This window comes from Gasterosteus aculeatus, chromosome 10 (assembly GCF_964276395.1).
Source record: "Gasterosteus aculeatus chromosome 10, fGasAcu3.hap1.1, whole genome shotgun sequence".
Taxonomy (NCBI): domain Eukaryota; kingdom Metazoa; phylum Chordata; class Actinopteri; order Perciformes; family Gasterosteidae; genus Gasterosteus; species Gasterosteus aculeatus.
In genome coordinates this window covers 11166846-11194530 of record NC_135697.1, presented here as the reverse complement: position 1 = coordinate 11194530, position 27685 = coordinate 11166846, and the positions used below count along the sequence as shown (strand labels likewise).

The 27685-nt window shown below is 46.5% G+C and overlaps 1 protein-coding gene across 2 annotated transcripts in view; it reads right to left on the bottom strand.

Moving 5' to 3' along the window:
* The window catches only part of rapgef5a (Rap guanine nucleotide exchange factor (GEF) 5a), a 38416-nt gene extending 14225 nt beyond the window's left edge, over positions 1 to 24191 (bottom strand). For both annotated transcript variants that reach the window (XR_013451024.1, XM_040188524.2), the window contains exons 1-9: positions 23796 to 24191; positions 17291 to 17341; positions 16246 to 16352; positions 15615 to 15736; positions 15050 to 15227; positions 10391 to 10472; positions 10247 to 10295; positions 10055 to 10128; positions 6130 to 6324 (exon numbers count right to left, since the gene is read on the bottom strand). Coding sequence is in view for 1 of the 2 variants with exons in the window: in XM_040188524.2 (XP_040044458.2) it covers positions 6130 to 6324; positions 10055 to 10128; positions 10247 to 10295; positions 10391 to 10472; positions 15050 to 15227; positions 15615 to 15736; positions 16246 to 16352; positions 17291 to 17341; positions 23796 to 23939 (1002 nt within the window). In the remaining variant the exon portion in view is untranslated. The remainder of the gene's footprint in view (positions 1 to 6129; positions 6325 to 10054; positions 10129 to 10246; positions 10296 to 10390; positions 10473 to 15049; positions 15228 to 15614; positions 15737 to 16245; positions 16353 to 17290; positions 17342 to 23795) is intronic.
* Between the last annotated feature and the right edge of the window lie 3494 nt (positions 24192 to 27685).

Sequence of the window (27685 nt, the reverse complement as noted above, 5' to 3'; positions counted from 1 at the left end):
TTTTTCTTCATTGGAGTTCATTTGGAATTTGTTTTTTTCAAGTTGCATAGCGCTTGATTTTGGGCTACGTATGTGAAGTCAGGCTTTGGCTCCATGTTGACTCCTAATGTAATGTAATGTAATGTAATGTTGGCTGTCCGTGTTTCAAAGCTGAAGGAGAATGATGAGTAACACCTGCTACGGCAACACAGAACATTATTAATTCCTATTGCCATGTTATAATAATGTATTGTTTGGGCTTTCAGATGGTTTATGGGTTAAAAGAACTCGCCTAATAATGCAGAGCCTCTATCTATGCTGAGCAATAGCAGAAAATGACAACTAGAGGTGTTGAACGCAGCACAGTCTCTTGTCCCGACCATCTTACACTTAGTAAGATAACAGCAGCTTATTTAAAATTGTACATTGCGGCCATTTTAAAATGTCTTGATTGTGAATGTCTCCCTCCTCCTGTCCAGTTAGCACTGACTTAAGACAAACATCTATGTTGATTTTCCCTGCATTACAAAGTCATGTGTCATAAAGACCAGCAGGTCCCAACGGATTGAAATGAAATGTTCACAAGAATTAGAAAAGGCAGTGATGCATTCAGCTGATAAATAACCCAGGGACAGCGGATGTAAAGAGATCTGACACTGCAAGCCATTAAATACAGTTTGGGCCAGATAAGATATCAAGATTATAAGAGTTTTGGGGCTATGCGGTGCAAAGGGGACGTACTCTTACACCGCTTCATCTAGGCTTCAATTATGAACATGAAAGCCTAATCTGTAAATCGTCTGACCTTTCCTTTCTTATAAAGCAAAATGTTAGAAAAATAGAAAGAGATTATGTAACTTATCATAACTGGTATAAAAAAAGACAAAGAAAATGTTGTGATGTTCCTGATACACTTGCAGAGGTTGATTTTTTTGGATACTCAAACTTTTTACTCAGATGCCAAGAAAAACAACTTACAGCCAAAAACGCGGAGGAAGGCAACACACACACACGCACACACACACACACACACACACACACACTGGTGATCAAAGGCTGTCCGGAAATAAACCGAAACAAACACATTCCCACTATGCAAACTGTATGCCTATTACCACAAAGACACACACACACAATCTGTGGTCAAGTGCAAACACCAACTCCAAGGGTCAACATGAATTTAGCCTGAGAAAGAATGCAAGCCATGAAAAGTAAGAATATACAAAGAAGGCACTCGGATACAGTGGAGAGGAGGTGTCGGATAGTTATGCAACAGAAAGAAAGAGATGAAAGGCAAGAAGCCGAGACAGAAAGCGAGAGACGCGGAGGAGTGTTGGCAAAAGTGATAAACGCAACAGCAGCGTGAGGGAGACGTCCGAATCCAACCGGCTTCAGCCAAAAGGGCCCAGATCCATCAGCTGGAAAGTCAAGAACTGATTCATTAGTTTCTTAAGTCTGAGCAAAATACATCAGGCTTTAACATGAAGGCAAAACCGGTACTATGCTATGCAGCCGACGACGCTCTAAAACTACGGGCTGCACGTTGAGCACTTGAGTTTCAGGAGGTCCAAACCTACTTCCAATTCCTCCATCTGCACTCCCACCACATCAACACCCTTTCCTCCTTTCCTCCTCACGGTCTCCTTTTTTTGTTTTCTCTCCGCACCATGCTTAAGCCAAGTCTCTCTCTCTCTCTCTCTCTCTCTCTCTCGCTCTCTCTCTCTCTGAGCGGAAGGAGTGCTGAGTGTGCGGAGCGTGAGGTGAATTGTTTGGATGTGTTTCCTATCTGTTATCTCGTGTATTTTTCGGCGTGGTTTCTGGTGTGGTTCGTGGGGTGAATGCGTGTTGGTGTGTACGTGTGACTTTTCTTTCCTTTTATGTGTTTTTGTCTGCGTTTGTAGCCGGTCGGCATGTCGGACCTCACGGGGCTGACGCGGAAGCACGGCGTGAAGCTCGCGCCGGGCTTCGCGTGCTCCGTGGAGGACTGCGGTCTGGCCGTGGGGGGGTTGGTTGGGCACGGGAGCGTGAAGTCCGCCGCGTGGATGAACCGCGCGGTGGTCATTTTTGTAGATAGTGTGGAGAAGGCGCGCGAGGTGGTGGCGAGCGGCGTGGTGGTCCGCGGGGCGCACGTGCCCGTTCTTCCGCTCGCGGTGCCGGCCGTCAGGGTGACGGTGGCGAACGTTCCGCCGTTCGTCCCTGACGGAGTGCTGCTGGAGGAGCTGGCCAAACATGGGAAGGTGGTGTCCCCGCTTAAAAAGCTGTCCTCGGGCTGCAAGTCGCCTTTAATGAGGCACGTGGTGTCTCACAGGAGACAACTCCACATGGTCCTCACCAAACCCCAGGCCCTCGACCTGGTGATTAAGGCGAGGATCGAGGGGTTTGACTACGCCATGTTCGCCACATCGGACGATGGGAGGTGTTTCCGTTGCGGCGGAGAGGGACACCTGGCGAGGGGTTGCCCGGAGAGGAACCCCTCGTCCGCTCCGCTGGATGTGGGGATGTGTGTGAGAGGGGGTGAGGCCGAGCCGGTCGGTCAGGTGGATGAGGGGGTGACAGTAGGGACGGGTGAGGGGGTGAGTGTGGCGATAGGTGAAGCCCAACCGGTCGCTGAGGGGGTAAGTGTGGCAACGGGTGAGGGTCAGCCTGTCGGTCAGGTGGGTGAGGGGGTGACTGTGGGGATGGGTGAGGGGGTGAGTGTGGGATTGGGTGAGGGCCAGCCGGGCGACCAGGTGGGTGAGGGGGAGACTGTGGGATTGGGTGAGAGCCAGCCGGTCGGTCAGGTGGGTGAGGGGGTGTCTGTGGGGATGGGTGAGGGGGTGAGTGTGGGATTGGGTGAAGGCCAGCCGGGCGACCAGGTGGATGAGGGGGAGACTGTGGGATTGGGCGAGAGCCAGCCGGTCGGTCAGGTGGGTGAGGGGTCAGAGGGGATGAATGTCGGAGTGGATGGGGGGTTGAATGTAGCCCAGCGGGCAGGTGTGTGTGACCGAGTGAAAGAGGGGATGGGGGCACTTGGTAGTGGGGGAGCGTTTCGAGGTGGAACCTCGGACAGCGAGGAATATATGGAAGAGGGGGGGGTGGACTTTAAGGCCCCCCGCCTGAAGAGGAAGACGAGGGCCAACAGGGGAGGCTCTCGGGCAAAAAGAGGGGGGCGCAGAGGAAAGGTGGGAGGTGTGGAGTCAGGGTCCTCTTCAGGGTGGGCCTCTGAAGACAGCGTCTCCTCAGGGGGGACGGTCACCAGCAGGCACGGGGTGGGGCAGATGAAAGCGTTCCTGCAGACCACCAAGAACCAGAGAGGAGTGGAGCTGGAGGACTACTTCTCCGACTTGGAGAAGTTTGCGCGCTCCGTTCGACATGGCTGCACGAAAAAGGGTGGGGCAGACTACACCCAGCAGGAGGTTTTCCGACTAAGGAAGATCAACCTCAAGATCACCAGGGATGGAGGAAATGGGACTGAGTGAGGCGTCTGACCGGCGGAGGAGGATCCTGAGCAAGAAGACGGGCAAATGAGATGAAATGATTGTAATTGTTTTTTTTTATATAAAATAAAGGTTTTTCAAAAATCAAAAAAAAAAATCTCTCTCTCTCTCTCTCTCTCGCTCTCTCTCTCTCTCGCTTTCTCTCTGTCTCTAACTTCATGCCTAAGAGATTTGGGTAGAGAAAATAGAGACCAGAGGGCATGAACTTCACACACACACACACACACAAAATGACGTATTTTACAGAGGAAAGGTGGGCCTAACGGAAAGCCTAAAGGAAGCACTCTCTGTTCCCTTTGTATTCCCGTGTGTGTGTGTGTGTGTGTGTGTTCACAGTGACCATGCCGTATCTGTGTTATGATAGCTCGGGGTCTGATTCCTGAACATAATTGATAGGGATAGGAAAACACAGGAGCAGTCCTCTCCACAAGGATTAGAAAGTAACACAAGAGACCAGACAAGCCTGCCTGTGTGTGTGTCTGTGTGTTTCCTGTATTCTGTGACCTTGCATAATCCCATGTGCAGGTTGACCTTTTGTAAACTCCGATGGCTGAATCAAATAAGTGCGGATGCGAGTCTGAAGTGATTAGAAGGCAGAGATGCACCCGATGCACCGCACTGACACAGGAGTTACATCACTATGGAAACAGCCCTCACCAGATTGTCAGAGCATGTCTGTGATGGAAAAAACGAAGTCACCATGACAACCTAGTAAAAGGAGATTAGTCTTGGTGGTAGTTGACTGGTCTTGTTTTTGCCACATTTCGCTTCCTGAGCTGGAGCATGAGCTTGTTACGTCATGATAATCACCCGTCCTCTTTCATTCGTGCTGCATCACTGAGAAACGCCATTCCGATGCCCCCCCCCCCACCCCACCCCCCCTTCAGAAATGAATATGGATCAGACAAGAGCCTCTTATTGAGCCCATCAGCCTGCGAGAGCCCTTTGATTGATTTCCTTTTACACTTTTACTGTGACCACTGGCGCCCTCGGGGAACATAAGTGCTGCTTAATGCAACATGATTTTTAAATGATAGGACGGCCTAACGTTAACAACATGTTGCATATGATGAGGAGATGACATCGGGAGAACGAAGCACTGTTAAGCGGCGAGGCACAGTAGAGCCATCACAGTCATGACCACTCCGCCCCCGGGTGATGTTAATCAATACTTTTTATTGTTAGCAATACCATGACTTTAATTTGCTTTCCCCTACCTCCGACAATTAGTATGTGAAAACGGAGGTGCGCATATCAATGATCTCTGCATGCGGTGTTGTTTCTATTAGAAAAATACATAAGCATCTATGTAATAAAATGGCACACTTTCCGATGCTAACGTTAACATAGCATCAGCAGAGTGACGGCTCTTTGAACCACACGGCCGTTATGCTATTTACCTCTCAACATGAATTTATGATCACTGTCCCCAAAATTTAGTTCCAATCTGTCTTCAAAAAAAAGAAAAGATAACGTTTAGCTCAACAAACATTTTTTATCTTGTTAATTTAGCTGTTGTAAAATTATTTAAAGCATGATTAATTATATATGAACGCCTAAAAAACTACAATATGTCATGCATCATTTCATTTACATTGTCCTGCAATTTGGCACAAAATGTTTGCATTGGGAAACTTCCTGATCAGGACTAATCCCCGCCACAAGTCATTATGATTTATCATGATCCAAAGTAAACCATAATATCATAATACTAATAGTCTTATGAAGGGAAAGTCTTATCCAGAAAACCTTTCATTTCGATTGGCCTTGAAATTACACTACATATATTATTAAAGAGGGCAAATTGCTTTACAAATTAAAAGGCTTTGTATGTGGTGTTTGAAGAGACGTCTAGTTGAACCCAATTCTGCTTTAACAACACTATAAATATTTAAATGTATTTTCAAACAGAAGCAATGCTGTTATAAGATATAAAATCTTTCTACTTTTTTTATAGGAAGCAATGAAAGAGAAATCATGTGCACTCTGGAAAATCCCCGAGGCTGGTACTCGCCATGTTTCTTCTATGTGGTAGATTTCACAACCACACACACGCACACGCACACGCACACACGGACACGCAGGGGGAAATCAGACTGCGTTCGCCTCATTTCCTGCCCTCAGGTGCAGTGTGGAGCGGGATTATACAGTACAACGCTTCCCTAATTCCCCACTCACCCACTGACGCAGCCTGCCGCAGCGGCAGCAGTGCATGACACACGCACGCACGCACACACACAAACACACACACACACAGGTGAGGACAGACGCAGAGTACTTTACAGACTGTAAAAAGGTTGTGAGATCACATTGCTCTAAGCCATCATTAACACCCACATTAGACGAGCCAGAGAGCCGGTGGTTATTTAATCTGCAGTGAAACGCAAAAGGCAAAGCTCTGCGTGTGCGTGTGCAACGATATCTGTGCGTGTGTGAGAGTGACGGTGAGCTGATATGTCCTCAAGTACTCAGAAGATGTACAGAAGTAACCAGACATGCTGTAAACCTGTGTGTGTGTGTGTGTGTTTGTATGTGTCCTTTAGATTGATGCGACGGCACTGATAAAGATTTTCTCACCCGACCCCTGACCCTGAACCTGTGAGTAGCTCAGGCCCCGTGCGCGTGTGCTTCAAAGTGGCGACAGTAATGACAGTATACGGCGCGTGCTACTCACCGCCTGGGTCCTGTCAGGCACCCGGTAGTTGTGGTTCTGGAGCAGCCGGCAGCCGTCCTTGGCCAGCCGCTGAACGGCCTCCAGCCCCAGCCGGCCGGTCAGCTCCTCGCGGCCGCACACGGTCCCCGTTCCTCCCCCGCCAACGCCGCCGCCGCCAACGCCGCCGCCATCACGCAGTGCACACACCCCGCTCAGCTGCAACACAGGTGGCATGAAGACATATCTCAAGCCGCAGTCCCAAGACATGGTGGAGACGAGGTCACAGAGGGCTGGTGGGGTGGACGTGGAGAAAGTTCAGTGTTTTTCTTCCAACGGAGACCGAAGGCAGTTTGGGCATAATCCAAAAACTTCCAACAAGTTCCTCCTTCGCCCCCTTTATATGAGGAGAATGAGAGGAAACGCGCCTGTCTTGTTCTCTCGCTCTAATTCTTCCTGATCTCTTCTTCCTTTTATCTATTACAGTTTTATCTGTTGCACTTCTCTCTTTGTCTCAGTCCGACTGCTGCGAGTCACAGGATCTGGCTGAGAAAGAGTGAGTGTGTGTGATTAGTAGCATAAGTGGGCGGGAGTGTGCTGTCTGTGAGGGAAGAGTGTGTGCTGTGTGTGTGTGTGTGTGTGTGTGCTGTGTGTGTGTGTGTGTGTGTGTGTGTGTGGTGTCTGTCTCCTCCCCTCTACAGTTGGGACTTGTTTTAACCATCCGAAGTAGATGGGAAGTGTGTAAATGTGATTATCTAACAGTGGCGTCTTAAACGAGAAACACGGCAGCCGACCCGGAGACCTGAGGACACGAGGAGAGCGAAAGAAATGAAAGAGAACAGATTTGATCAAACGAGATGGAGGAGAACTGATCTGAGCAGAACTTAAACGGCTTCGTCCTTGACAGAAAGCATGTGTGTGTGTGTGTGTGTGTGTGTGTGTGTGTGTGTGTGTGTGTGTGTGTGTGTGTGTGCTGCTAGTAGGAGAAGGTAGAATGAGGGGCATTTGGCTCAGAGTTAACGCTTCCTGTGAGCTCATCTATCCCACGCTGCCATGTTGTGACAGAGGGTAACACACACACACACGCACAACATGATAACATACTCCCGCGCATTTTGTTTACGAGAAAAACTCTTATCTGCTAGAAAGACCGCACACACACACACACACATTATATCAGAGCCATAGCCCCCTGCTCCTGGCTACTTCCTGTTAACCTGCGTTCAACTTCCCCTCCAAGATAAACCTGTTTAAGTGTTTTTATTGTGCGTCTGTCTTCGTCTATCTCCCTTTCTCTTCCATTGTATCCTTAATGTTTCTTTGGTGACAAAGCGAAACCCTTCAGTGGGCTGATGGATAACTGAAACTAAAGTGGTAGCTGTGTGTGGTTTATTATCCTCCTTCTCATTATGTCAAACCAAACCAAAACAGTACTGTGATGTGCGGTGCTTCACAAAACCCTCAAAGGGTTCATTGCAGGATCAATCTTACGGCCTTATGTTCATATCTGGTGAGTCGTCGTGGCGCAGGGGTTAGAGAAGGTGTGCTGTGAAGCACAAAGGTTGGTGGTTCGAGTCCAGGCTGCCCCATGTTCCATGTCGAAGTGTCCCTGAGCAAGACACCTAACCCCTAATTGCTCCCCGGGCAAAAATGTGAAAAAGCCACCATGGGTTTAAAGTGTAAGTCGCTTTGGATAAAAGCGTCTGCTAAATGACCTGTAATGTAATGTAATGTAATATCTGCTGGAGCAATCCCTCTGCTGTCTTCACATACCAGGTCTGTGTTTCTTGGAGCAGATTGTCTCTAACACGGGAAATCTACATGTAAATGTATATAAATACCTGTATTAATATCAATCGAAATTAAATGAATTGCAATTATACGTTCCAACTGATCGAGAGAGAGAGAGATAGAGGGAACCAGACCGTCTGAGGCTGCGTATTAATGCAGCTGAATTAGCAAAATAGCTGTAACGAATGAAGATATCATTGATCTTGGCTCATGAATAGTTAAACATATTAACCAGCTTCCCGAGCGGCTGACAGTATGACCCGATTATGACATCGGCAGCCAAAATAAGAAAAAAACATGATATTGGATGTATTTATATGTAAAGGAAATAATCACTGTCGTCATGTTTAGGTACAGCAACAAAGCAACGGCTACTACATCTGAATAAGCTGCAAATGCATTGAAAATGTTCATTTGAAATTAAAGCTGTGTCAGCGAAATGATTATATTATAGATTTGGCTGAACACGGAAACCACAGCAGCGGTGTGACTATTCCCAGCGCAACCAAGATGTAATCAACCTCAATTTAGAAAAGAATATTTATGCTTCTTCTGTCCTAAAATAATACAGTTGCAACACTTCAGGCTTATAATCGTTTAACACTAATTTGATAGGAGAAAATCACTCTTCGGTTGCACTATAAAGTATTACTGTATATTTAATTATCTAGCAGACTTTCTCCTGTTCTCCTTCTCTCTGCTGTGATCAGAGAATGAATTATTGATGGATAAAAGGAGGTTTCTGCTGTAAAGAGATGGGACCAGAGAGCAAACAGGCCGTCCTCAGCACTCTGCTCTGACCTCATTTTCTGCACGCAGCCATTTCATGGAGGCCCACGCGCGTCCACACACAACCTGCCCCCCGGTGACCTTTACCAGCGAGCGAGGTAGTCAGAACAAGACAATTATGATCCGTTACTACGGATGTTCCAACGAGCCAACCCGTGTTGGGGATGAGATGCGTCGGCCACATGGAGTCTGGTCCTTATCCAGGTCTTTGTTTACAGCAATCTGGTTACGTGGGCTATGAAAAGGCTTCACCATTAACTATTCACTATTAATCTCCTCCAAATGCAGAGTCCTGCAACAAGCGGGTAAACTGTGGAGCCGCACGCTGCTCCGCCAAATGATGACATTCACCGCGACAAAATGTGTGTGCGGGTTGAGAACAACATCGGCTTTGCATGTATTCCAGCATCGTTTCTCAGCTTGATGCTCCGAACGTCTCTTGGTGGCTGTGAAATATATGTTCATGTTTATGCAGAACTCCTGTGCCGTCTTTATCAAAGCCTCTTTTCCTTTTTTTGTACGCGCCGCACACAAGGAAAGGTCGTCCAAAACTCTCTATTGTGAAGAGACAGTTTGTAGAAGAAGAATCCATTTTTTTTTTTACACATACAGGAAATTGTTGTCTGCATTTAACCCGGAGCAGTGTGCTGCCGTAAAGCCCCCGGGGAGCAGTTAGGGGTCGAGTGTCTTGCTCAGGGACACTTTGACACGGGGTTCCCGGCGCACCCGCTCTACTCCATGTGTAGGTGGAACTTATCCAGTACCGGTGCATTATAGATGACGGCCGGCGCGCCTTTAGCTTGGAGAAGGTGGGAAGGAGTTAGCGCACATGAGCACAATAATGTTCAGCTGCCGACGGAGAACAGAAGAATAACGTATCGCAGCCGCCTCAAAGAAAGGCCACCGCCTAAAACAAGTAAAACCACTTTAAATGGTTGCTATGGTCATAATACGAGACGGCCGTTGCTGATAAAGAACTGAAGCCGTTGTGTTCATTAATGTTCTCGCCAAAGCCACCATTCAAAAGGAAATAGCAATTAACTGCCTATGTTTAAGTAACTCAAACAACCCCACCTCAAAAAGAGCCAAACTATCCCTTTAACGATTCCCCAAATGACTATCTGCACTGATATTGTGCCCAACTATGAGCTTTATTTAATACCTCCGGAGATATCTGTCCTAAATTGGATTGGCTTTACTTAGGCTATTGTAGTTCTACTTTAAGAAGATTACGCACTGTCCAGATTACTCAGGAAACCGGGATCGGACTGAAAGTGAAGGATCAGGCTTGTAGGCTTTGTGAAGACGATATTTATTATAGTGTGTTTCCATGCATGTGTGTGTGTGTGTGTGTGTGTGTGTGTATTACCGGGCTGCTCTCCTCGCTGGGTGTCTGAGGCTCCTGTTGGCTCGTGTCCGTCGACTCAGAGTCCTGCTCTGACACTGCAACCGACCACCAGCAGAGTCAAATCACTTATGTCATTGTGCTGTCACTCTGTGTCACCGGCAACGCTTTCGCCTGAAAGCACGCACACGCAACTCAGCTTAAACGTATACTTACAAGCTTTGCGAGTCTTTCGGGCAAGAGCAGCCGCCAACTCATTTTGTACCTGTTGGCGGAGAGAGAAGGCGTTAGTTGACGGGATGAATGTAAACATCTATACATGGTCAATGAAGCAGCAATATGATACGTTGACACACGGACCGTAGAAGTGAGCCTCTCAAGAGCTTTCATCTGCAGCATCTCACTGCAGATGTCCCGGTTGCCTTCGGAGTCCTCCTCTGACCTTGGATGGACACACACACAGACACACGCACAGACACACACAGCTTTACTGACATGTGCATTATTCTGATCAAAGACTCTCTCAAGAAATACATTTGCTGCTGGGCTTTGGGCCTCTCTCCGCTGCCCCCTGGTACCCTAAAACGGAACTGCAGCCTACAAACAGATCTAAAGTCAAATTGACTTGAATTAATAGAAGCAACTTTTCTATTTCCACCAATTGTCTTGAGGGTTTCTGGTGGTTGCTTACTGGTTTCTCAGAGACTAAACCAGTAGTAACTCTGATTGCAGAATGAATTGAAAAAGAAGTAGATATATGTTGGTGTATTGTTGTACAATGTTGTACTAAGCATCTTTAATGCGAATGCGCAACATCATCGGCTAGCTATTAACAGCGGAGGTATGAAGATGAGGCAGGTGAGTATCTTCTGTGTGAACATGATTCTGTGCTGCAGAGTGGTGTTTTATACTCCCCGTCTTTCTGACTCTTCACTGCGCGCATGTCTTTGTACGGCGCTTCTTTCTCTGCAACCCCCAACTCTCTTTCATGTGCTTTCATTTAAAAAAAGCTGCCAGACACACCCTCCTATTGATGTTACGCAGGCTGCGTGTGAGTGTGTCTCTTCGTGTGTCTGCCCGTCAATGCAGCATGTATGTAGACATGCAACTTGAGTATTTTTATCCGTGAATGCAATTTGAGTATGACTTCATTTGTTTGTGTTTGTGTGTGCGCGTGTTTGTGTGCGTCATATAAACAGGGGGTTGTTTTGGGGTAAACTCTGCGTTATTCCCACAGCAATAATCCGAGGTTCTAGAGTTTGTCTTCCACAGCGGCAGACTGCACCCGAGGGCCCTTCACCTAATGTGTTCTCTTACAAAAGCATGTTTGGATCGGTCTCCCGCACACTGCCTCACCTTCACAGGATATACGCCTACTGTTTCTCAGTCATGCAAATACACACACACACACACACACATTCGACTACATCAATTTGCATACAATTTGGATTGTATCAACAGATCCTATTGGCACTCGTGATAAGTGTGGAGGAAAGAAGATGAAGAATATCGGACTGTGTGCGAGTGTGTGTGCGAGTGCGTGTCCGTGCGCATGTGATCTGATAAGGTAATGATAGATGCAGAAGCGCGGGAGATGGCGATAAGACGTAGCCCGAAGCCTGACACTTCCGCTATCGGCTCTGACACGGACAGAGAGCGGCGGACCAACAGCTGCCTTAACCCAGTGTGGAAATACCACATTTTCAGAGTAGCAATAGACGCGGTTTGCTGCTTTCTTTTCTAATGAAAACGGCTCCACGCTGATGCTCAAACATCTCACAAAGGGCAAATGATCAAGTCGTCTACGGTTCAAAGCTGAGCATTTGTATCTTTTTTTTGTTTTGTCCATTAGCGGATTGTGAGATGAACAAAGTGTCTTCTCATCATGCTACAGTTATTCTCATCAGGGTCATTAGGGTTTCTCTGGCCGCCGTTTGTTTGGCAATTTGGTGACTCACCATGAGCCTGAATACATCAGGGCTGGAGGACGGGCCCAGCGGGAGGTGTGTGACCACTCATCAGGCAGTGCAGAACAGTATTGAAAGAGAATTAGTGTGCGCCTACAAAAGGCAAATGCACACGTGAGAAGGAGGATGGAAGCTCCTTCACAACCAGTGACTGGTTGGCTGCTCTCCTCTTCAGCCCCAGATGTTCATCAGCATTCTACCCCCCACACCCCTCCACACCCTCCCCCCCCCTTTGGCGAACCAGGACAACATGCAAAGCGAGCAGGTGTGTTGTTGTGTCCTTCCAAGCTGCGGTTGTCGTATTGTGTGCCGCACTTCCCACTCGACGTTATCAGAGAACGCCGTGTTTCCAATGCAGGACAACTTGCAATCTAGATGCTGTTTAACAACACCGCCTACTACTGTCAATGTACCGTTTATTTTATGCAGCGGTGCGTCATTAATGTGGAGATAAAGTAAAAAGATCTGTGGATCAAATATTAAGCAGTAGTGCTGCCAGAAAATTGGCATTTGCGAAGCTGACACTTTAGTCAAAGATGTTATTGTATTGTATGTTTATTGCATAAGATGGTAGAAAGGATTAATATTTAGCCGTAAGTAATTTGGCTAATAAGTGCTACAGAGGAATTGTATTAAATTGCATTATGTGTTTAAATCAGTGCGTTGAGAGTTTAAAGTGCTGAATAGTGACCAATTCTCGCTGTGACAAACTACACTCACTTCAAAGTTAAAAAATGTGGAGATTTTTGCTGCATGGGCAGTGTGCTGGACATCTTTTCATAGTTAAACTTTAATGCCCTTTCCTTATACAGCACTTCTAAAAAGCACTATATATGCATGTTTTGCCCTTACTGTAATGCGAGGCACACAGGAACAGAAAGAATGAGACACTCACTTGCCAATAAAGCTCAGTAAATTGAAACAGAATTGCTTTCAGATGGAGACGGGGGGAGAGAGGGAGAGAGAGACTCTTTTGTATTTGTATAATTATATATGATACTGTCTCAAGTCTCAGTTAACTTTTAAGATTCAGAAAACCATGAGAACGCTGAACCCTGAACAATAAACTAATCAACTTTAATGACCACGTTGCGCCTACTGGTACCAAATCCCATCCCTCAGACACAGCAGTCCGTTGAGACACGCCGGCGGTGTTGACACTAAGTGAATAACGGCACTCGCACTGAAACAACTTCTACACATGATGCAGACGAGATAAGCCATTTAATTAGCAGTGTGTTGCTGTTTTTGTTCACTAAAGTCGAAATCACCGGCGGGAGGCCAGTCAGCGATGTCGCCCTATCAAGTCCTCGGTATCAATTTATAGCTTGCCTCATTAGATTAAACTACAGCGAGAGACAGAGAGACATAATTCATCAGCCCCCTTCCAAAATAAGAAAATGGTTAACAACCCAACATGCAAGCTAATAACGATAAGAAGAGCGCCGATACGAACACACACCATATATCAGGTATTTCTAAATGCACTAAAAATGTATGTGGTTAAACAAACATTTGACTGTGCACACTGCTGGGTTTTTATTTTAAATACTGCATTTTATTAGCTCTTAACTAATGGATCATTTAATCAACCAATGCATCGTGAAGGGGCGGGGCTTCAGAGAGACGCGTGGTCGAAGTGATGGATGATGATAGTGAGACATTTTCTGTGTCTCATCTTCAGAAATAGAACTGCACCTTTTCTTTTACCGTATCTCCCCAAGTCTCCGTTGGACGAAAAACCTACCAAATGTTTGACGTGCTAATATGAGGCAAAGAACAACCACCTCTTCCCCCCAATCCTGAGCACGCTGTGGAACCTCTCGGGTGGACTATCCTGACTTCCACTCCATAGAAAGTAACATGGAGGTGCGTACAGAAGGTTACAGCAGATTCACATTATTAAGCATGACATTCAATTCTCCTCGCTGTCGTGCTCTCTCCCTGGTGTCTGCAAATACACTTTCTCAAGTTGACACAGTTGACGTGTGTTCTTGTTCTCGTAATCTCCATATGTGGGCTATATTTTCTGTTGCCCGTCTCCCTCTCCCTTTCTCTCTCTCTCTCTCTCTCTCTCTCTCTCTCTCTCTGAGTGACGGATTGAGTTCAGTGGCAGCCTCAGCTGGAATCCCACACACAGGAAACCAAGGCTCACACCACTCTGCATGCTGAATGTGTGCGTCTACGTGTGCGTGCGTCTGTGTGTGTGTGTGCATTTGTGCATTAGATTCCGGATTTAAAAGACGGAATAGATATTAAAAGCTGGGAATTGGGGATGATTTTTGGAAATAGTGTGCATGTGGGAGCGTATATTACGTTGCACAACAGACACACACGCGCACACTTCCACCAAAAACACACCCTGTCATTTGTCATGTTAAAACATCAGACAGACAAATGACCTCAATCAAATATCGAAATGGGAACGCTGTTCCCATTAGCTGCTCGGGTATTTTATACGAGCAACTAGCTTTAACTTCAGGTCAATGGAGATCATCCAGATATTATTATTATTAAGTTTGTCACGTTCACCCTCGACTGAGATCATTGTTCTGTAACAGTTTAACATGCTGGCTCTTATGACAGGGACCCAGTGAGGAGTAAAAACCATCAACTTGTCTTTACAAAATATGAATATTGTTAATAATGTCCATCCGTATGTTCATCCTGTCACTACTTATTTAAAATTCAAACAACTAATCAAACTGTTATTGAATATTCAATATGTTCCAAACAGGCTGTGCTTTCATTCCACAGGGGGTTGTTGTCAACGGTGCTGTTGTTCTCTTTATTAAAACAAAATGATACAAACAATACATTTATTATGCATTTTGGTTCTATAAATATTTATTATATTTAATATATAATTATTATATTAGTAAGAACGCTTGTATTTGGGTGCTTTTTTAACATTGTTAACAACCTCAGGATGAGGTGTTGTGCTCTATTTTAAAAATTAAACTGCTGCGCAACACATTTTACAACAGGAAATCAGTTCAAGTGTTTATTCAACCTTGACGGCCATCACAATCTGAATTTATTGGACACTTACGGGCTGTTGGCCCCGCCCCCAGAGCGGAACTGGATGTACGGGGCGAGTTGAAGGAGGAGCCTAACCGCCTCCGGCCACTCCCCCTCATTGGAGCGAAAGTCACAGGAGGCGGAGTCACACTCCTCAAAGCTGAACTGGTAGTAAGAGTTGGAATCTGAAAACATCACCCGCTGGTCCACTGGAGAAAGAAGACACACAGAAGACGAGTGTAATGACCGTACACTGTTTATAAAGAGGTCGTTACAGTGACATCTATGCTTTTCTGCTCAGCCATCCTGTGTCATAATCAATACGTGAAGAATGGCGAGTGAGTCATAATGTTTATATATTTGTTGATGTTTTTACGACGTGTCACCCATAGCACACTCAGCCATGTAGAGATAGTATATTCAGTTCATCATCATTTAGTGCGTCTAAACTGGCTGTTAACTTAGTGTTGGGGCTCTCGGATACATTTAAAGAAATTGAGGCCGAGGTCAAAGGAAGGGGACGATGAACAACCTCCAGTCATGTTAGTGTGTTCGTGAATGTGTGTGTGTGTTTTTATTTGGGGTCGTGTTTTTACCCGACAGCAGGACTCCCAGCTCCAGCAGCACCTGCCAGACGCGCACACCGGTGGTCCGGCAGCGCACATACACACACTGCTCACACAGCCACTGCACCAGCTCCACGCCCACGTAGCTGCGCCTGTTAGAACACACACACACACACACATTTCCAGCAAACTAACACAGTGTTAAGGTAAACATACGCACACACTCTTCCTCCTCAGCACAAAGCGGGTCTTTTTTTATTTGATCAATACCCATTGATTATTCATTAGTCCTCTCTAAGCCTTTTCCTCTGAGTACATTGAATCCGACCGGATAAACTCCTTGTGCCTGTGCGTGGGTGTGTATGTTTGTGTGGCCGTACATGCGATGACTGTTAGAGTATAGACTATATATTTATAGACTATATAGACTATATTTAAAGACTATATATTTATATTTTGTGTCCAGATATTCATTGTATGCACAGTAGATATTGCGTAAGAGGGCAGGTACTCCTGGAGCACCATGTGCTCCGCCTATTGCATGAAACTACTGGACCGGCCAATCGGCACGGAGGGGAGGAGGGGGGGGGGGGGGGCAGTGCACATGCTTAGCCAGATACATCGATTCATTTCTGACACACAAACACAGAGACCAGCGTACCGTATGATTCTGGCCAGGTGTATCTTGTCCTTAGCCGGGTACGGCCCGTGAGAGAGGAAGGCGTTCCTCACAGCGCGACCGGCACACGGAAAACTCTGGGAACACGACTGACACACACAGAGAAGCATTTGAATCAAAATCTGAGCACTACGAGTAAACACACCCGAGTAAAATGACAACAATTGTAAACCAACATTATTTAGAACGCGTGAGAGCGCAGAGCGCTTGCGTGGTGTCATTGACGAGCTCGCAAGGGCGACTCCGTCTCTTTCCCCCTGAGGATTGAAACACGGCCCGTGTCCACACTCCCTGCGAGAATCCCGCCATTGACGCTTGTTAAACAAGACAAGTGATGAATGTTCCCAGGTACATGTATGCCGACGGGACTGAGAACCTGATTGTGATCGTAGTTAAATGTGAAGCTGCCATGTCCATAATTAAAGCAGAAATTACCCTTCAAATTATTGCATTGTATTGTGTTACACGCAGAGGTCAAGCGTATAAGTCTCGTACAAAATCTGCATCGTGTGCGCGCATTTATTTTTCTTGCAAGCATTTTTGCTGTGCAGGCTGCGTTGGCAATTATGAACAAAAGTTTAAACAGCCTTTTGGGAGCAAACTCAGGGGTCTTATCTCGCTACACAGCATGCGGACCAACATTTGCACGAATGATAATGACAGAAAATGTGATTTGAATTCATAAATTGCTTCTTCCGTGCAAACGCGCCGGACAAAACGTGCTCAGGTGTTTTACCCGCTTCACACTTCTCAAGCTGTTTTCCGTGTTTAAAGAGAAATATGCCGCAGCAAGACATTGGCACCCTGAGGCCTTGTCAAAGTTGAGGCACCAGATATTTGCTAAACCGCATTATGGTGATGCATGTCTAATTAAGACTCTCCCTACAGCGTGTGTGCAGTAGGGGAAACTAGCTTATGAAAAACCCAAGATAATATCGCCGCTGATGTCACCTATATTGGGGCTAAACAAACACACTTTGGCTGAAAAGATGACATCACTTGTGTGTGTGTGTGTGTGTTTCCTTACCTTGTTTACTGGAGGGCCGCTGCTCGGTCCCGGGATAGTGTCAGGTGATTGCTGTTGAAACGCAATACACACAAGCTGTCAGCGGCAACACACAATGACACACACAGTAAATACACTGAACAAACAAGACTCTGAGATGCGAAGGACCAGTTTCACCATCAGTCAGGTTCTGCTCAACAGCAACCATTGTTCAAATGTTCATACTGCACGAGACTTTGCCAAACCTTAAAGAACCCGGCCTTTCATGGTTAATTCTAAAGATTACCACTTAAAAAGTCAACATTCATTTATTCAATTCCTCACACCGGTAGAGTTGTCAGTTTAAGTGTCTCAATACAACAGTCAGCGTAATACGTAGATCTTTCACCTGGGTGTCGTCACCACACCTCTGCTTCCCCCGCCAGGAAATACACTCATAATCTTTTGGGATTATTACGGTGCCAGAGGGGCTGGATGCGGCGCCACACTCATTCTCGGAAAACAGATGAAAGTTGATCGTTTGATGACATCGGAAGCAGCCCTCCTTGCACACGTCTGTTTTTTATTTCACCGCAGCGTCACAGTGAGTGTGATGCGGTTTACTGACGCTTTGTCTTAGCTTGTCTTCCGATGATATAAAAGATTGCTCCCAATGATTCACGAGATCATAATTCTTGGCGACAAACTCGACTCAAAAATTGTTCAACCCAACCACAAAATGGATGTAAATTATTAACATCTTTTATGCAACTGACAGAATGTTTAGTGCTGAATCACACATTCCAGCATCATAATAATGTTGTACCAGCTGAAAGCATCTGCACCAATGTAAGATACTTTTTTTTAAACATTTAACTACAGTCCTTTAAATCTTTCTAAAAAGCCGTTAGCCATGCAAGGAAATCTACAGTCTCCAAAAAATATTTACCCTCCTTGTTTTATTGTTTTACAACACCGATCCACTGGATGGTTGAATAGGTTTTATGACACCGATCAACGGACAAAGACTCTTTCAAGTCAAACACAACAATTCCCAATTGAATGTAACGTGAATCAACAAAAAGAAAAAAAGCAGAGAATGACTGCGGCATGAATATTCACCACCTTCACACCCGACACACCTAAAGGATCAGTGGCTGGCGAGCCGACTGCTCTCCTTCTTCCCAGGAGACATTCTCCCTCTCGTCGGCAGTAGAAAAGACACAGGTGCTGATTAATGGTGTCTCTGTTCAAGTGCCCCAATGAGCACTGCCAGCGTAACAGTGAGCCATTGTGCACGCCGGCAGCACCCCGAAACGCAGGCAGATCCATGGAAATTCGGCCGCCGCAAAATGTGTGATTTTTTAAAACCGTTTCTTTTTTTTCCAACCGGGACATATTTCAAATCTGTAAAAAGGTGCTTTTGAAAAGTACCTTGGAAAGCAGACCTTGAAACTTTGAACAAAGGCAGCAAAATACAAAATAATCTTCATTAAGACAACAAAGCAAAGGTAATACTTATTCACGTTAACAATACAGTGCAAATATTTTGTACATCTCACCAATCGGCATCTTTAACTGACTTGTGTGGGCTACATTAAGCCATTTTGAGCCCTCTTCTTCATTTAAAGTGAGCTGTGATGCAGTCGGGTGTGAGAGGCAACACGACCACACTCACTACACAATGACGGGGACCGAAATCTATGACGTAATTCATGTAATACAAGGAAAACTCTGCCAAAACCTCCACCAAAGCTAGAGGAAACCCTTTTAACAGCTTGAATGCAAGCAATGTCTGTCCCTCTTGCAATGCAGAGGTATTCAACTTCTACCAGCGAGAGCCTCATGCAAGAAGAGTGCAACAGGTGCGCGAGCCCAGTCGGTGAACCCTCGCGGGAATACGAGCCAAAGACGAACCGCGAGATAGAGATCGAATGATGAAACAAAAAATGAAGAGCACCTCGGCATCCAAGGGAGACAGATGTAGATGAGGAAATATGAATAAGTCAATGCGCAAGAGGAGAAAGAGGGGAGGGACGATGAACAAATCACAACGGCCTATGAATATGTGACAGGGGATATGAGCGCGGGAAAGCGACGAGGCAGTGAAACCCTTTTCACTGTAATCGCGCCGAAGAGGAAGAGCGAGCGAGACAAAGACAGAGAGCGAGAGGAACGCGCGTCTTTGGAGTTGCGAGTAATTGAACGAGAGGATTAGAGGGTATGCAGAGCCGTGTGTGTGTGTGTGTGTGTGTGTGTGTGTGTGTGTGTGTGTGTGTGTGTGATCCTCATCAGAGCGCCTGGGATGTCACAAACGCAGACGCAAGCGAGGATACGCGCAGGCACACGAACATCATCATCATCATCATCATCAGCGGCGAGTGACTGTATCAGTGTGCAGGAATGCACAGCAGCAAACCCCCCGGCCCGCAACATACGTGTGCATCAAATATGTAACGCTGAAGCAGCTTAGCATGAGAACTGTGGCTCTTAGGTAACTATATATATATTATATCTATATTGTGAATTATTTTTTCTGCATATGTCTTTAGATAAACCTTACATTAGGTCATTCCTACAAATAATGGTATCCGATACCTGAAGCATTATGCGCTAAGTCAGAAAGAGTAATGTTCGACTAGGCACGTCTCTAGAAAGTCATCATCGGTTGCAGCGCAAATCTTATTATTTAAAGCGGGAGATCACAGAAAGAGCTCGGGGTGACAGAGAGTGCAAAAACACATTTTCTTCCCATTTGCAATAAAACGCACAGCTGGGGTTGCAGATTAATCCACGCTGGAAAACATTTTCAAAAGAGCGGAGTTTTTTGGCTGTTAAAAAGCAGCAGCTCCGGGTGGACGGCCCCCGAGATATCAGTGAAGATGAAAGCTCTTTTTGGTCTGTGTGTGTGTGCATGTGTGTGTGTGTGTGTGTGTGTGTGTGTGTGTGTGTGTGTGTGTGTGTGTGACGGCAGTGTTTGGACTGGAGGTTAAGTAGAGCACACCAGCCAGCCGAGACGCGCAGACTAAATAGATTGTTTCTGACTCTCGCTATCTCTCTGTCTCCCTCTCCTTCTTTCCCCCTTTTGTCTTGGTCGCCCTATCTTATCCCTCCATCTCTCTCTCTCTCTCTGTCTGCCTCCCGGTCTGCTGAACACAGCTCTCTCCATCGTCTCTCCTCGCAAACAGGCGTGGAGACACACACAGCACCTCCGGAGGAGCCTCGTTCACACTGCGCCCCGCGACGAAAGACGTGTCTTTCCGGCCACGTCGCTGCTCTTTGTCTCAGCGCTCCTCCATCACCGGGTCTACTGCTGCTGTCAGTACACCGGAGGCCGGGAGAGAGCGGCTGAAGGGAAGAGGAGGTGAATGAGGAGGCATGAGAGCGATAAAGAGAGAGAGAGAGAAAGCATGCTGACAGGCTTCTCTGTGTGGTGACTTTAAAGTGTGCCGAGAGAGAGAGAGAGAGAGAGAGAGAGAGAGAGAGAGAGAGAGAGAGAGAGGTCATTATCTGCAAGAAATGGATTACGCTCAGATTAGATTGCTGAGCAGTGAAGAGCTGAAGCACGGTTTCTCTCACACACACACACACACACATTAACTCACACTAAGCTCCTGTCGACTCCTCGACAGATTCGTCATACAAGGAAATCAAAATGGAGACATCAAAGCAGCTGAATGGACGCACACACAAGTAGACAAACACACACGCGCTCACACACACATTAAAGGTGTTAACTAACCCACCTGCCGGCGCGCACGACCTTTGCCTTCTCAACACGTCAGTGATTTGTGTACTCGGTGTTAACAGACTCCTTTCAGGAGTGTATCGTGTTGTTTCACCATTTGCTTGTTAGAAAATGAATATTGGGACCGTTATTAGATACTTTAATGATTTCGGATCCCTAACATGTTTTCATGTACCATCTACGTACTAATTCTACGTAAACTCAGTTGCGTTATCATGCAGCCTGTTGAAGTAGTATGAGCGTACGTCTCTCAATGCTGATCCTTTCAGTCACATTGAGCGGTTCAATGTGTGTGAGTTGGAGTGTTGTTTAAACAAGGTTTGAACATCTCTCTCTACCCCTCACTTCAATGGATAATGCAGTTATGGATGTGAAATATTGCTCGGAGACCTAAAAAATACATCACAAGCCACTGTTTTGCTGACTGCATAACGCGAAAAAGGAGATAATCCTCAGAGGAACCCCACCAACGATCATCCAAGTGTCCATGAAGTCTTCAAGCTTACATTATAACTGTAACAATCACATCAGACGCCCCAAATTGTATGTTTTGAGCAACGAACTGTAAAGTGTGTTGTAAAATGTCATTAAAAAAAATGAAGAATCTGATATAATATGGAGGCAGCGGTAGAATTTCCACTGTGTGGGCCGCCTTGAAAACCAAAAACCACTCAAACAAAATGGCATGATTCCATCGAGGAGGCACAAGGATTCGGGTGCTTGTGAAAAAATGTGCCGTTGCGTAATTCCAATTGTTTATGAGTCATTTCTTCGCTCGCATTTCAAAATGCAGACACATTGAACCAGCAACTGCTGCCCAACAAACCCACACACGGCGTCATGCTGGAGAATGCCTTTGTGTTTGGCTATTTTTCTCTGTTTGGCAACGTTATATGTATCTATATGTTCAGTCTCACGTCCCACACTGGTTTTTCTTATTTCATGGTGTAGAAGAACTAACAGTGTCCAGTAAAACCGGTTTCAAAAGGCCGACTCTGGGTTCCAGATCAGCATCCGTCTCTCTTAAGTGACTTTGGCTTTTGTCAAATGTGTTGGCGGTGAGGCCGAGGAAAGAAAACTGGCCAACATCTCCCTGGTGTGATCTTCCACGTGGGTGCTTTCCCTGCAGAGCATCCTGGAACGTGTAACTGAAAGTCGAAAAGTGATTTCCTTCGTTTCTCAATCGCGGCCAACGAAGGGATGATTGCCAGAGCAAGTCACAACAGAGAAGGTCAGGCTGCTGCAGGTCGATGTCCCTGTGCAACTCAATCCGCTTCCGAAGCTGTCGGCGAACGTGAGGTAATGCGAAAAACTTGCTTATGTCACATGCTTTTTCACCCCAAATATTCCCTCCCTGCCTCCAAAAAAGCCCAATATTATGCATGCAGAAAAGGTCAAATGTGTGCAGGCGAACCGTCCATGACAGTTCCTCTCTCACATCCTTTTGGAGGGTACATGCATATAAAATCGAGCGTGCGCGGTGAAGCGTAGCCAGCTGCTAGTGTCTGGAGAGAAGCAGTGTGCACAGAACAGCCATACCTTTACACCACCTCCCTACGCCTCATCACACTCATCCACACGTGCACATGCACAGTAACATTTGTTCAACTCTGTATTCTCTATTGTTATTTTAAGAGGGAGCCAGTTCCTTACGTGATTGGTGTTTTTGACGTACCTTTAATAGTCAATAATGAAGTAATCTGTTATGGTTTTAGTCTGATCTCATTTAGACTTTCATATCTGTATATTCTGTTCTGCAGTTTATTATAGGATTACCTGTGATTAATTTGTTAATAGCATCTATCAGACAGGTAAAATGTGAGTCCTTTAAGCACCGCTTAGAATAAAAAATTGCTACACAACATAAACTGCTCGAGTTCACCTCCCAAAGTGTCTTTTCATCACAAATGTGGCATAAATTTAGCACGTTTTGCCCGAGTGGGATTGGAAGTGTCGGCACTTTGTCCCTAACTCCCACAGAGGCCGTCAGGGACACATCTTCTCCCGGCTGCCACCGGTGATGATGAAGACGAGCAGCGCTGACACTGCAGGTGGATGTTTGGCTTGTCACGAGTGTTCGTTCCACATCAGGGAACACGTGTGAGTCGCACTCACACTTACTGCTTACCAGACCAATGATCACTAACACAACCAAAGGGCCCTTGAGATGGATTTTTTTGTTGTTGATAGTTCTACAAATTCCCCCCATTTGGACAGGAAGGTTAGCTTTATTAACTGGTAGAGCTGAAACAATTTGTATAACTAATTAGTTGTTACATGAATACGTAACAAAACATTTGAGGCATGTGAGGATTTCCGGCATTCCTCCTTTATATGAATTCGTATTGAGAAAAAAACACAAGTTCTGGATGGTGGGTTGAAAAAAACGGACACCCGAAGGTAGGCATCACCTTGAGATTTTCCTAGTAGCGTTTTCACTGTTTCTACACGTGAATTACCAGCAAAATGGGGACCAATTGAAATAAAACATCAGATAAAAGAGCGCGTGTGGCGAATGCGCTGTGCAGGTGGTGTTGCCTTGGCGACCTGAGTGTGAAGGTGTAACAGCAAATCTAGTTATTTTCGATGTAGCGCGCACACGCACCCACGCGCTCGCTCGCACGCACGCACGCACGCACACACACAGCCTCTGCGACAGTAATGCTCGTGACCTGAGTCGTGACGGGGTTACGAAACGGGCTCGCGGCACACAGCGGTGTCTTGGGGGGGGTTCGGGGGGGGGGGGGGGTGTCACGGTTGAAAAGGTGACGTTAATGTGTATCGGTCCGGAACACTCACGCTCTTCTTCCGCAGGTGCAGCCCGTGCTTCAGCAGCCCCGGGAGGTCCCGGATCTTGTGCTTCAGCTGAGCCTGGTCCCGTGCGCTGCGGTTCCACCGCAAGCCCGCGAGCAAGCCGTCCTCCGCGGGCTCCGAGTCCTCCATGGGTCCCGCTCCCTGTCCTCCCGCTCGGTCCTCTCGTTCGGTCCTCCCGCTCGCTCCTGCCGGTCTGCCCCCTCCGACCGCCGCTGCGCGTGTCTACGGTGTCCGCATGAGGTAGTCCGCCGCCCGCGCACGTTCTTCCACAGTCCGCCCCTAGCGCTCACACGCCACGATGCTGCTCCACCCGGACGCGTCCTACTCCTCAGCAGCCGACGACCAGGGTGGTGTGTGTGTGTGTGTGTCTGTGTCTGTGAGAGAGAGGAGGGGGGGGGGGGGGGGGGTCACAGGTGCATAGAATCATTGCATCACTTCCACCTTTCACCGGTGCGACCATAGAGAACCACATAGAGAACCACATAGAGAACCACATAGAGAACCACATGGAGAACCACATGGAAATTGTTGCAGCCTCAGTTGACGTTTTTACGTTCTTTATGTCATACGTTCTGAACTAAAAGCACTTCTAAATAAGGAGGGGGGGGGGGGGGGCAATGAAGGCACTCGGTAGAGCTACGTCACCACATTACCTGGCTCAAATTTCCAAAAGTAAACAAAGAGCCGCCACTGAGCGCGCGCCTCTGCTGCAATGGGCGAAGCCTGTGTTCCACGGTTGGGAGTCGTACTTTACACCGACTGTGTGACAATTATGTGGAGCCAGAAGCTTTTTCAGCCGAGTTTAACCTGAGGCAGAAAGGAGGTGAGCTGAAACATGAGAGGGGGCTCAACCCTCCCACTTGTGTGTGGGGGGGGGGGGGGGGGGGGGGTGAGACACTTTGTCCCCCTTGTGGTTCCCCACCCTATACATTGTCATCATCATACGGTACTGTGAAACCCGCTCCTCCTCCTTTGTTAGAGGCAGTGTGTGTTTGCATAACATGCTGGTAATAGTGGAGGTTTAAACTGTTGTGTTGTCAGTATACAACATTTAAAAGGTTCTTCTTTGCAGTCAAATAAGAAGCTCTTTTTTTTTCCTGCAACACGCAAAGCAAAACCATGCGTTTCGCAGCAGCAAAGAAATCGGCGTTGGCATCATCTGGAGTTCACTGTATGGCTTGAAAAATCCCTTTGCTCTCCCGGGACGTTGATCAAAGTGCATTCAATCAGATCACAGATCCAACATGAAATGGTCTGAGAGAGAGAATTCATTTGAATTCTGTAGATCCGAGAGCAGCCAGATGGTATAAATCTGAGTTCAGCTGGAGTGCAGCGGGTTTGGTTGTATCACTGCGATGTCGAGTCTGCTCTCCTGATAGGATTTGTAATCTGGGATAATTGGCCCCTTTTAGGGACCGTGATTATACCAGCGACAATGCTGTCACATGTAATGTGCCAGCATTCTGCTCAGAATCTGAACAACGAGCACACACATCCGTTGACAAGTGAATTGCAAATCTGTCACTGGATTCACAGACAAATGAGATTATGTTAATTCTAAGTGGAATACGCGATTATGACTTTCTCCCGCCGTCAGTGTGAACTAATACTGACATCACACGTCCGGAATCCCAAAGCCAGGAGAGGGATGCACGCAGGTAGAGATGCACCGAGTTTCAGTCTCCTCTGACCTGCGTGACACAAAGTTAACCGCTCAACCCAGATCATTAATACATAATTACACTTCGGAACTCCCTGAATCTCATGACCTGGAGTGGGTTGCGGCCGAGCGGCCCCAATTGGTAAATGAATTCCTGTAGACAGCCGCTTGTATGCCACGAACCCCCCCATCACTCCGTTTCAGAACATCGAGCGGATAGCTGCCGAAGAAGATGCCGTGGAACCGCTGCGAGAAGTGCTGCCAAAGATGCCGCCGACGATAGACGAAGGCATTGGACATTTTTGACATGATTCTGCAGAATTGTCACGTAAAAGACAACATCGGCAAACCCGCAAGCTTATTTTCAGAGGACTGCAGTCAGGAGCTTAGTGTTTAAAGTGTACGGTAAATCCAAAGAAAGCTTCAGTGTTTTTATTTAGACTTTTCTCATTAGCATACACCTGAAAGTGAAAGAACAAAAGGAGGGAAACACTCAGTGTTTGCTGAATCGCTGAAGAAGCAAAAGAAGAGGAGGGGACTTTGGGCTTTCTCGTTCCGAGTCTGGGGGAGGATGATGAAATGCGCTGCTCTGCGGCCTCCGGGGACCACGGAGACCCGATGCCGACTCACACACACACGCGGTCACATATGCACACACAGCAAAATCAAACAAACCTCAAAGTACAGCGTTAATAAGAACGAGCCCTACATAGCTGTGCTATACTACACAGTAGAGCACATTGGTGTTACATGATGATGCGCGGGGAGAAGAAAGGGGAAGTGAAGGAGGAGATGGCGAAAGAAAGTGCAAAAGGAACAAGAGGGCCGAAGTCCGGAGAGAGAGAAAACCAATTGCCATCGGGCTGGAGAAAGCCTTTCATCCTAAAAATGTCACCGCACGCGCAAACATACACACTTTTCAACGGCATCCCTCCTGCATACAAATACAGAATCCGCACACACGTCTCTCGTTATCACTCAGTCGCACACATATTCAGGGCTCTCTTCAAACAAATGCACTCCGGATAAAATATTGAAGAGTGCCCGTGGCAAACAGAGCAGAGATACAATTCCTCTCCTCCCTTCTGGAGCTCTCTGTCCGCTGAAAGAGGAAGAGGAGTAAGGAAGGGACCAGAACACTGTGGCCTGAGAAAAAGGCATAAAGAGCCAACATAAGAAACTGAGAGGGAAAGAAAAGTGAGGAGAGGATTGGCACACTGAAATTAAAAATATACATATAACCGAGCTTGATGGATAAAGTCAGGTATTAAAGAACAGAAGCAAGGTTCCGACTATGAAAGAGCTGCACTGCTCTGGTGACGCGCGGGGAATATGTCAGAGGGACGAGCGCACATAATTAGTAGAAAAGCCGGTCAATTTTCAAAATAAAACATTTTTCAGAAAAAAATATATTATATAATATATATATTCTCTCTGTGGTGCGGCCCAGTACCAAATGGCCCACGGACCGGTAGCGGTCCGCGGCCCGGTGGTTGGGGACCACTGCTTCAGAGCACTCGGCTTCCTCTCGTCGTGGATGCTGCGTGATTGCCATCTAGCAGCGTCCAGAGTGAACTGCAGAGTTCAACAAGTTCAACGTCAGACTCCATTTCCCAGTGTTATAGGAAACCTTCAGTACCTGAGTGATCTCAGAGGATTCGGGAGAAATGGAACTGATGTATTAAACAGAACCTTGGATGTCCACAGGGGAAACTGAAAGTGTGTCTTGAGCTCAAAAGCATTGAGACAGTCAGGATCAGCACTTCTCGATAAACTCAGGCGTTGCAAAGACGAGGCTATTCTTAAGTCTCATAATAGTCCACTGAAAGTACCAGGACACTCCTTGAGTGGACACCAACCCGCTCTTACAACATCCTTCACAGAGCAGAGAAAGGCATCAAAAATAGTTTAACCCAATTTGGGAGTTCTCCAGTTTGAGTCATTTGAATAGGGGAAGTTACGCATCTAAAATAGTAGAAGGGGGAATTAATACCAACAAAATATTATGACGAGTAAAGCAGTAATGATGACAGAGGTTGTCAGTAGAGGTTGAGGTTTTTTTGATTGCTTGAAAAAGTAGATTAAAGTAAAAATAGAGTAAAAACATTTTTAAAAATCCACATTACAGGGATTACAAGAAAATGTATTTGATAGTGAGTAATTGACAAACCATTCAAGTAAGGCATACTTTCCAGGTTTCGTATCATGGAGCAAC